General features: G+C 40.9%; 1 protein-coding gene across 2 annotated transcripts in view; it reads right to left on the minus strand.

Moving 5' to 3' along the window:
* The window catches only part of scn4aa (sodium channel, voltage-gated, type IV, alpha, a), a 32,524-nt gene extending 21,738 nt beyond the window's left edge, over positions 1 to 10,786 (minus strand). Inside the window, exons 1-11 of one of the 2 annotated variants that reach the window (XM_037691222.1) lie at positions 10,505 to 10,786; positions 7,351 to 7,469; positions 7,117 to 7,206; positions 6,906 to 7,034; positions 6,678 to 6,769; positions 4,466 to 4,753; positions 4,327 to 4,390; positions 4,060 to 4,201; positions 3,751 to 3,948; positions 1,621 to 1,791; positions 1,397 to 1,526 (exon numbers count right to left, since the gene is read on the minus strand). In XM_037691222.1, the coding sequence (XP_037547150.1) occupies positions 1,397 to 1,526; positions 1,621 to 1,791; positions 3,751 to 3,948; positions 4,060 to 4,201; positions 4,327 to 4,390; positions 4,466 to 4,753; positions 6,678 to 6,769; positions 6,906 to 7,034; positions 7,117 to 7,206; positions 7,351 to 7,469; positions 10,505 to 10,756 (1,675 nt within the window). In that variant the 5' untranslated portion in view covers positions 10,757 to 10,786. The remainder of the gene's footprint in view (positions 1 to 1,396; positions 1,527 to 1,620; positions 1,792 to 3,750; positions 3,949 to 4,059; positions 4,202 to 4,326; positions 4,391 to 4,465; positions 4,754 to 6,677; positions 6,770 to 6,905; positions 7,035 to 7,116; positions 7,207 to 7,350; positions 7,470 to 10,504) is intronic. The other variant, XM_037691221.1, reaches the window with a different exon arrangement.
* Positions 10,787 to 12,963: the final 2,177 nt, after the last annotated feature.

A 12,963-nucleotide genomic window follows, 5' to 3' on the forward strand; every position in this document is an offset into this window, starting at 1 on the left:
GGTTTTGGTTGTCAGCAGCAAAACTGGTTGATCCACTCTGAGAAGGTACTATTTAAGAGACTGAGCTGAAAACAGCACCTCAGACTGAAGAAGTCTCTCGGACGAGAGACGAAACGTTTCTACATTTTTTTATTGATTTGCTTTGTTTTGTTTTTTTGAATGTCCAGAGGACCAGATTTAACTTTTTTAGAAGCCCAAAGTTGCTTATAATACGCGGACTTGACAACACTGGCTGGAAGGTGAACACCACACGGTTGGGGAAACAAAGATCTTTCCTCCTCTCCTTCCTGTTTGCTCGGAAGGAACAACAAGGAACAACAGAATTAACAACCTCTTTATTTTTACAGACTTCAAAATGCGTGAACAAGAGAGAATTGTATATATATATATATATATATATTACCTGATATTAAGGGGCCCTCGTACAATTCTGCCTTGTGTCAGGTCTGTTCCCACACTTATAGACTCTGTTTTCTCCACCCCATGACACTTCCTGTTTTCAATTTCTATCCAATCAAACGGGCACACATTAGCTGTCATCTCTTTCAGCTGAGTACGTGACACTTTCCTCTTTCCATTAGACACATTTGAGCACCCACACACATACTCTCACAATGACTGTGAGACTGATTATCTCCTTGGTACTCATTACATTATCAAGTCTTAGATTGCTCTAGAGTCGTTCTGACCTATTGAGCTGCTCTTTGACTCATTATTAATTTTTTTTAATCCCCACACATACTCACATGATGTGAATTATAATTTAACTTTATAGTTGATCTTAGTTAACTGTAACAGAACCTTTGAGGTTGATGCTTTGTTTCTCATTAAAGGCCTTATAAGGAATTATTTTCCTACTGACAGCAGAAAGTGTCATGGTTGATTTTAAACGTTAGCAGCCACTAAAAGACATTATTTATCAGCTTATAGCCTAGTTTACACATCTGACAGATATTCTAGTCATCTTTATATGAACTATTTTCCATAATTCATAATTAAACATTAAACTCACCAACCCATATTATGTTATTTTCCACAATATATCATTAAAGGTTATGTTATTCCTAACAACACCCATCACTCCTCCTCCATCCCATAAAGATCTGCAATGACCCCACCCACTCAGGATGCTCTCCAGTCACAAGCCCACTCATTGGCAGGCTCACAACCAGCACCAACTGACTCAAACACAGTTTTGTGAAGAAACTGAACCAGCAACAAACCAGTCCCCCGGCAGCCAGTAGCTGGTACAAGTTTCATTGTCCTGCACAGTAAAGCTAGCTAACATTATTTTGTTATTATTAAGCAGCTCACTGAAACAGGTTTATGTTGGTGTATCAATGCATCCCACAGCCAGGGATCATGTGCAGTTTGTGGTGCAGTAAAAGCACCGTACCTTCCATAGCAGCTGCAGTAAGCACAGTTGTAGCACTTCCAGATCTCTGTTTCAGGCCCGGTTCATCCAGATGCAGCGCGCCGGGCAATGAGTCCAGGGACGTCTTTTTCAACTCATAATCTACAGCAGACTATAGAATAAGATTAGACATTCTTTGAATAGATGTGAATAAAACAACAGTGTAGATGAAAGAGGCAGCAGTGGTGTAAGAGTGAGCGACTAACCTCGTCCATGGTGGGGGCTCTGATCAACAACCGAGGAATAATTCTCCCGTTACAGTCCTTTATAGCCTCATCCTGCTTCAGATTATTCTCATAATCTGACTTTTCAGATGGTGTTTGTTGACTAAGAGACTTTTTACTGGTCAGAGTCGCTTGACTTCCATAAACCTGAGCCTGTTTGGAAAAACATGACATTTTCAGTTTATTTCTTTTGAGATTTCTTCCGTTTTGAAGCACCTAACTTAAAAATTAAGAGGTAATTATTTGCGTATTAAATGAAATGATCAAATACGTGCATTTGTCATGCTGAAAACAAAGCAATTAGTATGCTGTGAGCAGACACATGACAGTAGGTTATGCTGTGACATGAGGCGAGCTGCATGGTGACACATCACTTCTGTCCTGCAGCACGAAGCTCCTGGATTCTAAACACTGCATTGATGTTGTATGTTGTTCCATCTTCATACATGGGCTGTCTGTACTCCGGTTTCCTCCCACAGTACCATAACTTGCACTTTAGGTTGTTTGGTGATTTTGAATTAGCTGCATGTTTGAGCGTGTGCATGAATGGTTGTTTGTCTCGGCTCGGTGACGGACGGCCGACCTGTCCAAAGTTTACCCCACCTCTCGGCTAATGGTGACAACCGTCTGCTCTCTGTGACCCTGCACAGGATTAAGCAGGACCTAAGACCTTGTTCACACCAGGCACTGACATCCATCATGGTTGATGAGCGTTACGAGTCCGAGTGGCCTCAGTGCACGTCAAATGCTTTCATTTAAACTACTTTAGGTTCGGACGCTTTGTATTCGCATGTATTTGATGAACTGTAGGACCTCATTGTAAACCGACGTGACTCTTTTCCACCCGGCTGCTGCCCTGCCACCACAACATTTCATTCTCTTTAGTTTAAAGTTAGTTCTTGTTGTTTTAAAGTTATTTGAACCCACTGCTGTCATTGTGGGCTATAACTTTCAGAGCTTTGCATGGAAATACTCCTTATACTTTATTACTTTTCAGACTATAAGGCACACTTAAAATACTTTAATTTTCTCAAAAATCAACTGTGAGCCTTATGTATTAATTCTGGTTGTGCTTACTGACCTTGAACCAATTTTATATGGTACACAGCGCTCAAAAATCTGTCAAAATGAACTTATTTTGCCTAATGTGCCTTACAATCCGAAATACTGGAGTCAGCCATAGTTCTCTTGCAATATGAGCTCATCTACCTTATTTTCTGGCGTATAAGTCGCTCCAGAGTACAAGTCACATCAGTCAAAAAAGCATCATGAAGAGGAAAAAAAACACATCTAAGTCGCTTTATTATGCGTCACCGCTGACTTGTCGTGTTTATTATGCATTTATTTAATGGTCAAAACAGCTTCATTTTGTCTGGGTGGCACGGCGCCATCCATCCATCCATCTACCGGCATCCATCCATCCAAGCGTCCATTGCAGCCGGAGCCACTAGCTCTCCTGCGTTCTTCCGCCTGCTCCAGCTGAGTGAAGCGAGCACACACGGGAGGACTCGCTGTTGCAATTCTTAGAACTTTAACAAGATTAACGTTTAAAAACAATTATTTGTTTGCTCGGCATTATACCAAAGGTGTGTCTCAGTTTAACTTTTCCTTAATAAATGCGCTTTACTGGTCAAAACAGCTTTATTTCACCTGGGCGGCGCGGTGCCATACATTCATCACAGCCGGAGCCGCTTGCCCTCCGGCGTTCCTCCGCCTGCACCAGCTGAGTGAAGCGAGCACGCACGGGAGGACTCGCTGTTGCAATTATTAGAAATTTAAATCGTCAGTCAAAAATTGCGTTATGAATATGGAAAAAACATATATGTCGCTTTGGCGTATAAGTCGCAGGACTGACAAGTCTATGCAAAAAACTGCGACTTATATGCCAGAAATTACGGTAATCAGAACCTTCTAATGACCCCTCCAGCCAGCGTGCACATTTTTGGGTATGCATTTACCTGCCAGGTGTGAACAAACGCAGTGAGAGCTGTCCACAATATGGTTTGAGGTGTGAACAGAGCTACTAACTGGAGTGCCCAATAATCAACAGCCTACTGTTATAGGCTGCAAGCTAATGATAATGATCCAATAAATCAATCGTGGCATCATTACCTGCTCTTGAAGTTTGACCTGTTCCAGGAGTCGCTGGAACTCTTTCTCCTTTTCGATGGCCTCCAGTTGGGTTGCCTGATTCTGCTCGTCGTAAGCCATGGCCACCACAGCCAAGATGAGGTTGATGAGGTAGAAAGAGCCCAGAAAGATAACCACCACGAAGAACAGCATGTACGTCCTACCGGCTGCTCTTAAGAGCTGTGTTAGGAGCACAACAGAAGCTACAAGAACTTAGAACTTTCCACGTAAATTTAATTACTAGTACCAATCAGGTTAAACTGCGGTGTAACAAATAAATAAAGTGCCAACCAGTTGGAAAAGGTTCTCCCAGAAGTCCTGTGTCATCAGTCTGAAGAGGGCAAGAAAGGACCAGCCGAAAGAGTCAAAGCTGGTGTAACCAAAGTTAGGGTTCCTCCCTGCCTTCATGCACGTGTATCCTTCTGGGCACTTTCTATGGAAGGAGAATAAAAATTAGACATCTGCTATCAACACCTTTTCTTGTGTCAGACTTTTGACATTTGCAGCGTTTATGAAGACACAACTGAGAAGATAAAGAGATGTTTTTATTATACATACCCAGCATCAGAGCTGTTACCACAAACTAGAGCATCATGGCTGCCCTCCAAATAATAGTGATTTTCTACAAGCCGAAAGAAAATATCTCTATTATGGGACAGTATCGTCACAAGATAATCAAAATAGGTGACAAACGTACCCGGGTTTTCAATGTATTCAATAAAATTGAAGGTACTGTTGGAATATAGTGTATCATTGACACCCATGGTGGTGTTGAAGTTCAGTGTGTCGTTAGAGGTGGTGTTGAAGAATTCAAACACAGTTTCATTCATCTGAACGGGCCATCGCACGCATTTCTGACGCAGGTTTCCCATGAAAAGTTGAAGACCGACGAGGGCAAAAACAGCCAGGGCGAAGACCGTCAGAACCATAACGTCCCCCATTTTCTTCACGGACTGGATCAAAGCGCCCACGATCGTCTTCAGACCTGAGAAAATACAAGTCAGGGTGTTGTTGATGACTACCCAGCTCTGCAACAAAAATACGGCTCGATATTTTGTTTTCATGTGGCAAACATGCACATTCATGTGTAGCATTCCATCTCATAACTAAACCCAAACTGAAATGAAATATCATCTGTCACCTTGCAAATAAAAGTTTTGAATAAAGAGCTTGCATGATCTGTTAGAGCTCAGAGTGTTGGGGTTGAGTCTCAGCTACTGAAACACCTAACTGACTGAGTGTGAGTCATTTTTCTGTTTGCTAAGGTTTTTAAAAAAAATATATTATTATTTTTTATGGGTGTCCATCTCAAAACGTAAACCAGTTGAAGATGTAGAGCCAACAAATCCTTTCTGAAAGTTTCATTAAAATCCATCCAGTGGGTCATTAGATATTTTGGTATTTTGACAAAAGACAAACAAACATAAGCGTGCAGGCAATTGCATTATCACCCACTTTTCATGGCAGCGAGCAGTACATATGAGTAAACAGGCAACAGTAAACAGGAAGTTTACTATCATGATCTGTACTTTGAACCGAAACACAGGCAGGAGTTGGAGAACTCGGGAATAAGTAAATACTGTTTTCTCAACAAAAAGACAGGGCGAAGGAGAGCCCTCCTGTCCCGACTGGACACTGGCAGCTGGATACACGATGGATTCTTGGGGGAAGTAGAAGATCGTGTCTGTCTACATTGTAGGTCAAGGACGCTGAAGATGTGTACATAATTCAGAATCAGAATAAGCTTTATTATCATTGTACCGAAATACAGTGAGATTATGTTCGTATTGGTAACTCTAAATTGTCCCTACGTGTGAGTGAGAGAGTGAATGGTTGTTTGTCTCGTTTGTCTCTATGTGGCCCTGTGATGGACTGGAGACCTGTCCAGGGTGTACCCCGCCCCTCGCAGTGATTGCTGGACATGGGCACCGGCCACCCCTGTTACCCAAAATGGAAGGAGCGGGTAAAAGATAATGAATGGATGGATTTCTGCTTTTTGGAGTTGGTGGTTACCTGGCTGATCGACAAATTCAGAAAACATTGGCAACTGTTCTGGCCATTGTAAAGCTGCCCGGCATGTGTGAAGGAATGTGTCGTGCTGCCAACACTCACACTCAAATGAATTGCGAGCTGAGCCGTAAGCTGGACACGATTCTTGCTGAGAATCACAGGCCACTTGCAGCTCCTGAAACTCTCCGGCACACTTTTAGTGTGAGATGATTTTTTTTATACCTCCCCATTTCCTCATGTTTTCCCTTTTTCTTATTTAAACAAAAAAGGGCAGCGCTTCACATGAGGCTGCAGCCTCAGGCATCCGCGTCTACCCATGTTGTTTTCTTTGGACGGCTGTGCTGTAATGTGGTTTCATTGTGCTTCTGTGCAATGACAATAAAGGTTGATTCTGATACTGTTTATCAAAATAAACAAAAGGGTTGACATGGCAGCAAAGCTCACCTACGGAGAATAATGATGTGATGAAGTGTTGTCATCATTGTATGTTTCCATACAATGGTGAAATTGGCTCTCTGCATTTAACCCATCCACCACCAGGTGGAGCAGTGAGCAGCTATTGAAAGTGCCCAGAGAGCAATTTGGGGATAGGGTGTGCTGCTCAGAGACACCACGAGGTGTGCTATGACTGGGGATCGAACCTGGGACTTTTGGGTCCCGAGTCAGCTGCCCTGCCTCTACCACATCTCGGAGGAAAAACGGAAACTGACGCCTTACTGGACAGTCCACGGACACGGGAACAATAAAGAATATATAGACACACTAACGAGGGTATAAACACAAACACCTGGAGAAGAACAACAGGTGGCAAAGGCAGGAGTTGATCACACGAAGGAGAAAACGCTGAGGAAGGCAGGACAGAAGACATAAGAACAACACACACAGATCCTGTCACCTACCAGGGATTACAGTAATCGTTTTTAGGGCTCGAAGTACTCGAAACGTCCTGAGGGCCGATACGTTGCCCAGATCAACAAACTCAGTGATGTAACTGTTGAAAGATGTAAAAAATAAAATTCAAGTGTCCGATTTGACTCAGTATGATCTAATCCCGGTGCAGCGTGAGAAGCAGAAAATCACAAAACATATTCCGCGTATTATAAATGAAAACACTCTCAAATACTCACGCCATGCTGATCACCATGAAATCCAGCCAGTTCCACGGATCTCGAAGGAATGTAAAAGAACCGACACAGAAACCTCTCGACAAGACCTTGACTGTGGCCTCAAATGTGTAAATCCCAGTGAAAACATATCTACAAAATAAATAATCCAACGTGAAGCAGGAAAAAAACTGCAACCCTGGAATAATTAGAAAATGAAATGAAATGTACTAACTCGACCGTTTTACTCCACGCTGGTGGGTTACTCATCGTCATGAACACACAGTTCGATAAAATGGTAATCATGATGAACATGCTAAATAATTTAGGTCTGGATTAAGGAAACAAGCATGAACACCTCGTTTGTGAACAGAATGAAGAGCCTGATCGATTTAAATTGAACACAGCAGACAGGTAAATCTGCGTAATGATTTTAAAGTGTGGGCAAACAGCGCGGCTGAAAGGATATGAATGTATGAGAATTTTGATGGCTCCTCTCCGGACCAAACTAAACGAGCTCAGAATGTAACAAGCCGGGTCAGCGTTGAACCTGTAGATCGTGTTCCCTTTGCTGATCACAACGAACGTCTGAAAAGGAACCAACAGAGTCATTCAGAAAACTTCAAGTCGTAGTTCAGCTCTTCTGAAGCGGAAAGCCTTTGAATAAATAATATCTTACCTGTTGCAGATAACTCTTTGGACAACCTCAGTTTAGGGAAATATTGACTGTGTTCAAACTGTCCACTCGTTCGCTTCATATAACTGGTCACGTGGTTCAGTAAAAGTTGTGCGCAGAAGTGGAAATTGATCATGATGCATTGTGGTCTGAGCCAACACAGCAAGCTAATGAAAGCTAATGCTAACACTAGGCCTGTCGCGATAAACAATAAATCAATTAATCGCATGATAAATGAAAATTATCAAGCTCATTTTCATTTATCGGCTTTATCGTTTCTTCTCTCTCTCTTTTTTTACGGAAGACACTGGATGACAAAAGGCTCAACTCCGGTGCTCTTCACTGACCCCTCCTTTCTTTCTTTTTAAAATCTGTTTTAACCGTCCAAAATCGTGTTTTTAGATTGTTAAAAGCAGCTAACTGAGAAGATAAGCTACGAGCTAAGCTAACAGGCCGACCTTGAGGAAAAAAAACTCCGTCTTGTCGAAGCTCCAAAATTCACGGTTGAAGCTTGTGCCTTCGTGTAAAAAGTTGCTTTTCTCTGCAAAAATAAGCTGAAAACTTGTTTACTAATTTTTTTATTAAAAGTTTTGTGTGACAAATGCTATGCTAAGGAGTTTAAACCACACAGAGCATCCGCCATTTCGAGAACCGAAAAACAGGAACGAGAGACAGCCCATGTCGCGTCAAGGGGCCTCCCTCCCATTTTTCTTACAGATACACTGCTCGCTCCCTCACTATCCATCCTTCGGTTCAAACAGTCTTATACTGCCATACAGCGATAAAAAATATACTACACACAAAAATTAACCAACATTTCTTCTTAAATTTGCCATTACTAATTATTGTCAAATTTCAATATTATTATCGTTTATCGCAATAATTTCTGAGACAATTAATCGCCCAACGAAATTTGTTATCGTGACAGGCCTAGCTAACACCTGTAGCTCACTGTTGTGATTTTCAGACTCTGAAAATGCCGTAATTATGTAGACGTCTCTAATCCTGAGCTTGGAGGGTTGAAAAGTTGTTCAAAAACTGAGCTGAAACTTTATTTGAAACGTTTTGGTGTAAATATGAAACATTTTAAAGATCATAATATAAAGTGAAACTTTATTATAATGCTGTGCGGCTCTCTTCAGCCAATAATAATTTTATAATTTTTGAAGTTACAGATGGAGTCTGCATTTGTGTAAAAACATAGAACACAACAAAAGGTGTAACACATAAGCAGAAGTAAACTTAATGTCAGTGTTCTGGAGACAGATTGGGCTAATTTAATCGTTCTCAAACATTTTAGGCCGTTGAAAACCAATGAGTCAACCCTCCTGCTGCCCTTGGGTCAAAATGACCTCTGACTGAGGTCTCAGTTTTAAAAAAGACTTAATTTTCTCTACTAAAATCAGTAAAACTATCAAGTCCATCACTTTAGATTCAGGCATATATTCCAGTATATCCTGCTATATGTGAGTACTGGGAACAAATTTATGAAGTAACGTATTTTGCAGCGTATAAGTCGCAGTTTTTGCATGGATTTTTCAGTCCTGCGACTTATATACGTTTTCTTTTCCATATTCATAACGATTTTTGACTGATGCTTTAAATTTCTAAGAACTGCAACAGCGAGTCCTCTCGTGCGTGCTCGCTTCACTCAGCTGGTGCAGGCGGAGGGACGTTGGAGAGCTAGTGGCTCCGGCCGCGACGGATGGATGGATGGCACCGCGCTGCCCAGGTAAAATGAAGCTGTTTTGACCATTAAATAAACGCAACGTATGCGACTTACACGCCGAAGCGACTTGTATATGTTTTTCTTCTTCTTCACGATGCTTTTTTGACTGATATGAATAGTGTTACAAATGTAAAAACGCAATGCCGTCCTCTGTAGTTTAACACAATATATAGTGACCACGGTGTGAACATTTTGAACACAGCCAAAGTTTAATTCTGATCAAAGCGACAAGCTGGTCTCAGAGGGCCAGGGAGTAAAAGCTTCTCTAAACTCCAAATTAAAAGATTTCTGCTGTTGCTGACGCATTAGTGACAGTGGACGTTACTCCATGGGTTGCTTACCTGTACAGATTTTTAATTCCCTTACCATGACCAGACTGTTTTATTATACAGACTGACTCAGACAGTAAACAATGTTTTGTATTTGCAAATTAATCACGAAGAGCAATCCACCTTTTCCGTTACGGTGCACAATAATGAGCAAACTTAGGAAACGTGTCCCTGTCGTCGAGGCCAGCGCAGCCACAACGAGCTGTCTTTGTCTCTGCCTCGTCTGTGCCTTCATGCACAGTAATCATGCCGTCTCCTTCACCGTTTACCTATGTTTATAAGATTTATTTATTATTTTTGCTGGAACGGTTGTAAAGATGCTTGTTGCTCACATCAAAGTTCGTAAGCGCACATAGCAGCAGCTAACGGTATCACCTCAGGTGCAACTGTGGGCACTTTCTGCAGGAATGTCATCAAATTCCTGTAGAAATAACCACGTCTAACCTAGCAGCCGTGTAAAGCTGTTGTTTGTACGAACCGCTGTGAAGATTGTGAGATTTTGACGGCACCGATCTGCTTTGGTCTGGTCAGATCAGCCCGTAGCTTGTTAATCTGGTCAGAATTAAACAATTTCTCTTGACTGAGAGCTGTCTACAACAGGTAAGATGATGTGTTTGTAACCTGCAGAACCCCACTTCAACAGATCTGAACTTAATGTTTCGAGACAACGTTTCAGTAAATCGTTACTGATGACAGCTTGAAACAAGTCCATAAAATTTAATTGCAGCTCATGCATACCACAAATGAAACCTTACACCTTTTATGAGGCATGCAGATGTAATGACAGAAACGTATGTGAAGTCCTGTCGTGTTTTATGTAAAATTATGTAAGAACAGCGTCCTAATGTGATCTGATGGTGTGTTTCAGCTGAGGTGAGCTCAGGCTGACTTTCTGTGCTTTGTAGAAGGGGTCCAGGTCCTCCAGAGGCGTGTTGAGCAGCTCCGGGGGAGGGTCTCCGTAGATTAGTGGCAGGCTCTTGCCAGCTTCCAGATCAGGATGCGGGGCCAGCGGTTCCTCCTCCTCATGGCTCTCTTCTGCTGCTTTTTTCCTGTCCGCTGCGCGCCTCTCGATTTCCACCAGTGACCCCTGGGTGAAGGGGCGGAAGAAATTGGTGCCTGGGCAAGGGAGCCGGGTTGCCATCTTTGCATCGCGGAGGGAGACCACCACACCGGGGTTTCCCTAGACTGAGCTGGAGAAAGGAAAGGAAGGATAAATCCAACAGCATGGCAATAATTCTGGTTGTTGCACCGAGGTGGATCAAGCTGTAATTAACAAAAATCACCATTGAATCATGTAAATGATTTTATTCCAAACTCAAATTTAAAATTGATTTGGGGTTTTCTGCAGTGAAAGTGCACAGTATAGTCCAAATGAATGAAGATAAGTAATTGATCATAAATATAAAAAATAAGATTTCTTGCTGTTAATACCTTTTTAAAATTACTGTTAAGGTAGAAAAATGTGCATTTTGTGTAAAAGCTGAGCGCTGAGTGACTGCTGAAACTAGAAGAAGATGAAAGTAAAATGTTGAGGGTAAAACAAGACGAACATCTGAACAAACTGAGCAGAACAGCTAAAACGAACAAAACAGCTGCTGAAAGTCAAAAAGAGCAAGACAGTAGCAAACAGCTGAAACCAACAAAGCACGAGCTAATACCAAAGCAATAGATTTAATATCGCCAGGGAAATAAGACGGGGCTGCCCTGCTTCTCCATTCCTCTTTTTGCTGGTGGCACAGATTATGGCATCTCATATTCAGTAGAAGTGCTGTAGAAGGCTTCTCTCTTCTTTGTAATAAGCTTATTTTAACACAACTAGCAGCTAACACAACACTTTTTTAGAGACATGAAAAACTTCTGCAGGAATTAATACAATTCAGGAGCTCTCAAGGGCATCTGCTTTATCCCTCAGTATTAAGAAATGTGAGATTATGCCTATTAAAAACGGCATTAAATCTGAGCTGTGTAAAAGAGGAAGTGTGTTGGCGTTTTAGTAACAAATTATCAAAACAGGAGCGCCTCAAACTTTAACCCAATCTTACACAAAACCCAAAATAAATTAAATCAAAGGCTCCTAGGAAAATTAGAGCTACATAGCTCCGCAAAGAATCGACTGCAGTGTCCAGATATTTTATAATCATTCGTTAGTGTTCCATTCACATTCAATTTAGCGACACTATCAATACTGGCACAATGCTTTTCCAAGTTAAAAAAAAAAATAGTGATAATTTTGTTCTCCTTCCTCTAGCCATCTTGCTCTGGACCTGACAAATGCACCTCTGGCGTTCTGGTTGTACGGTTCATCTAATTTAATCTGCAAATTCGAGAGTTCTAGCTTTTCTTCCTCTGATAGTGATTCTGGAGTTTTACTAGTTAAAGAGGTTATCCTTGACACCATATTCAGTGTTACCAGTTTCCTAGATTTAACTAAATTGCTGCTAAATTTTCAAAAAAATATGCCAAGCTCAAACTTCTGAAGTTCCCAGTTGACAACAAATTGCCCCTTTTTCAGCCTTTGACCTATATTGTGAAATTAAACGCATCACCTCTAATTTTACTACCTCATTTGTTAGTATAGAACAGTTTCCAGTATGTGGATTGTGTAGTACTAAATTGAGGAGTAGATAGTACTATATTGATATAAACTGCTGTAAGAGGAGTGGGGTGTATGTTCACCACAATGTCATTTTCTTGTCGCATTTGTACTTTTCATCTTGTTAAGCCACTGCCGCCATGTTGTGCATTTAGCCAACAGTAATGAGCTGAATTAGCAGCACTAGTACTGGGTTTTATTGTAAGTTTAGTATTTTGGTTCTTATTACTTCATGTTTCAGTAATTTAACAAAGTTAAATTACTGAAACATGAAGTTTCAAACAAAGTTAAACAAAGAAACAAGAAACAAATCATAAATGTTTTGTTTCCTTTCAAAAGGAAGATATTTTTGATATTATCAGAAATAAAATGGCGCTGGCTTGATAAAGACTCTAATCCACCAGTTCTCCTCAATGATCCACAGCGCTTTTTATCCTGTATATCACGTTACTGGCCCAGATAACCCTAGGTCTGGCACCAGTAACCAAAACAGTAGCTAAAAGCTAAAATGAGCAGAATAAGGGTATAAAGTTAAAATTAGTAAAACAGCTAAAAAGTAAAATTAGCAGAATAATGGTAAAAAAATAAATAAATAGTAAAACAGTAGATAAAAGCTAAAATTGGTAAAATAACGATAAAAAGCCAAAATTAGTAAAACTGTAATGAACAGATACCTGTCAGATATTATTCATAATTTAAACGGATTCTTTCATTTTTCTGGACAGAGTAATATCGTGTTTTGAATAATTAAATGT

The sequence above is a fragment of the Nematolebias whitei genome, chromosome 17 (assembly GCF_014905685.2).
Source record: "Nematolebias whitei isolate Nwh7 chromosome 17, NemWhi1, whole genome shotgun sequence".
Classification (NCBI taxonomy): domain Eukaryota; kingdom Metazoa; phylum Chordata; class Actinopteri; order Cyprinodontiformes; family Rivulidae; genus Nematolebias; species Nematolebias whitei.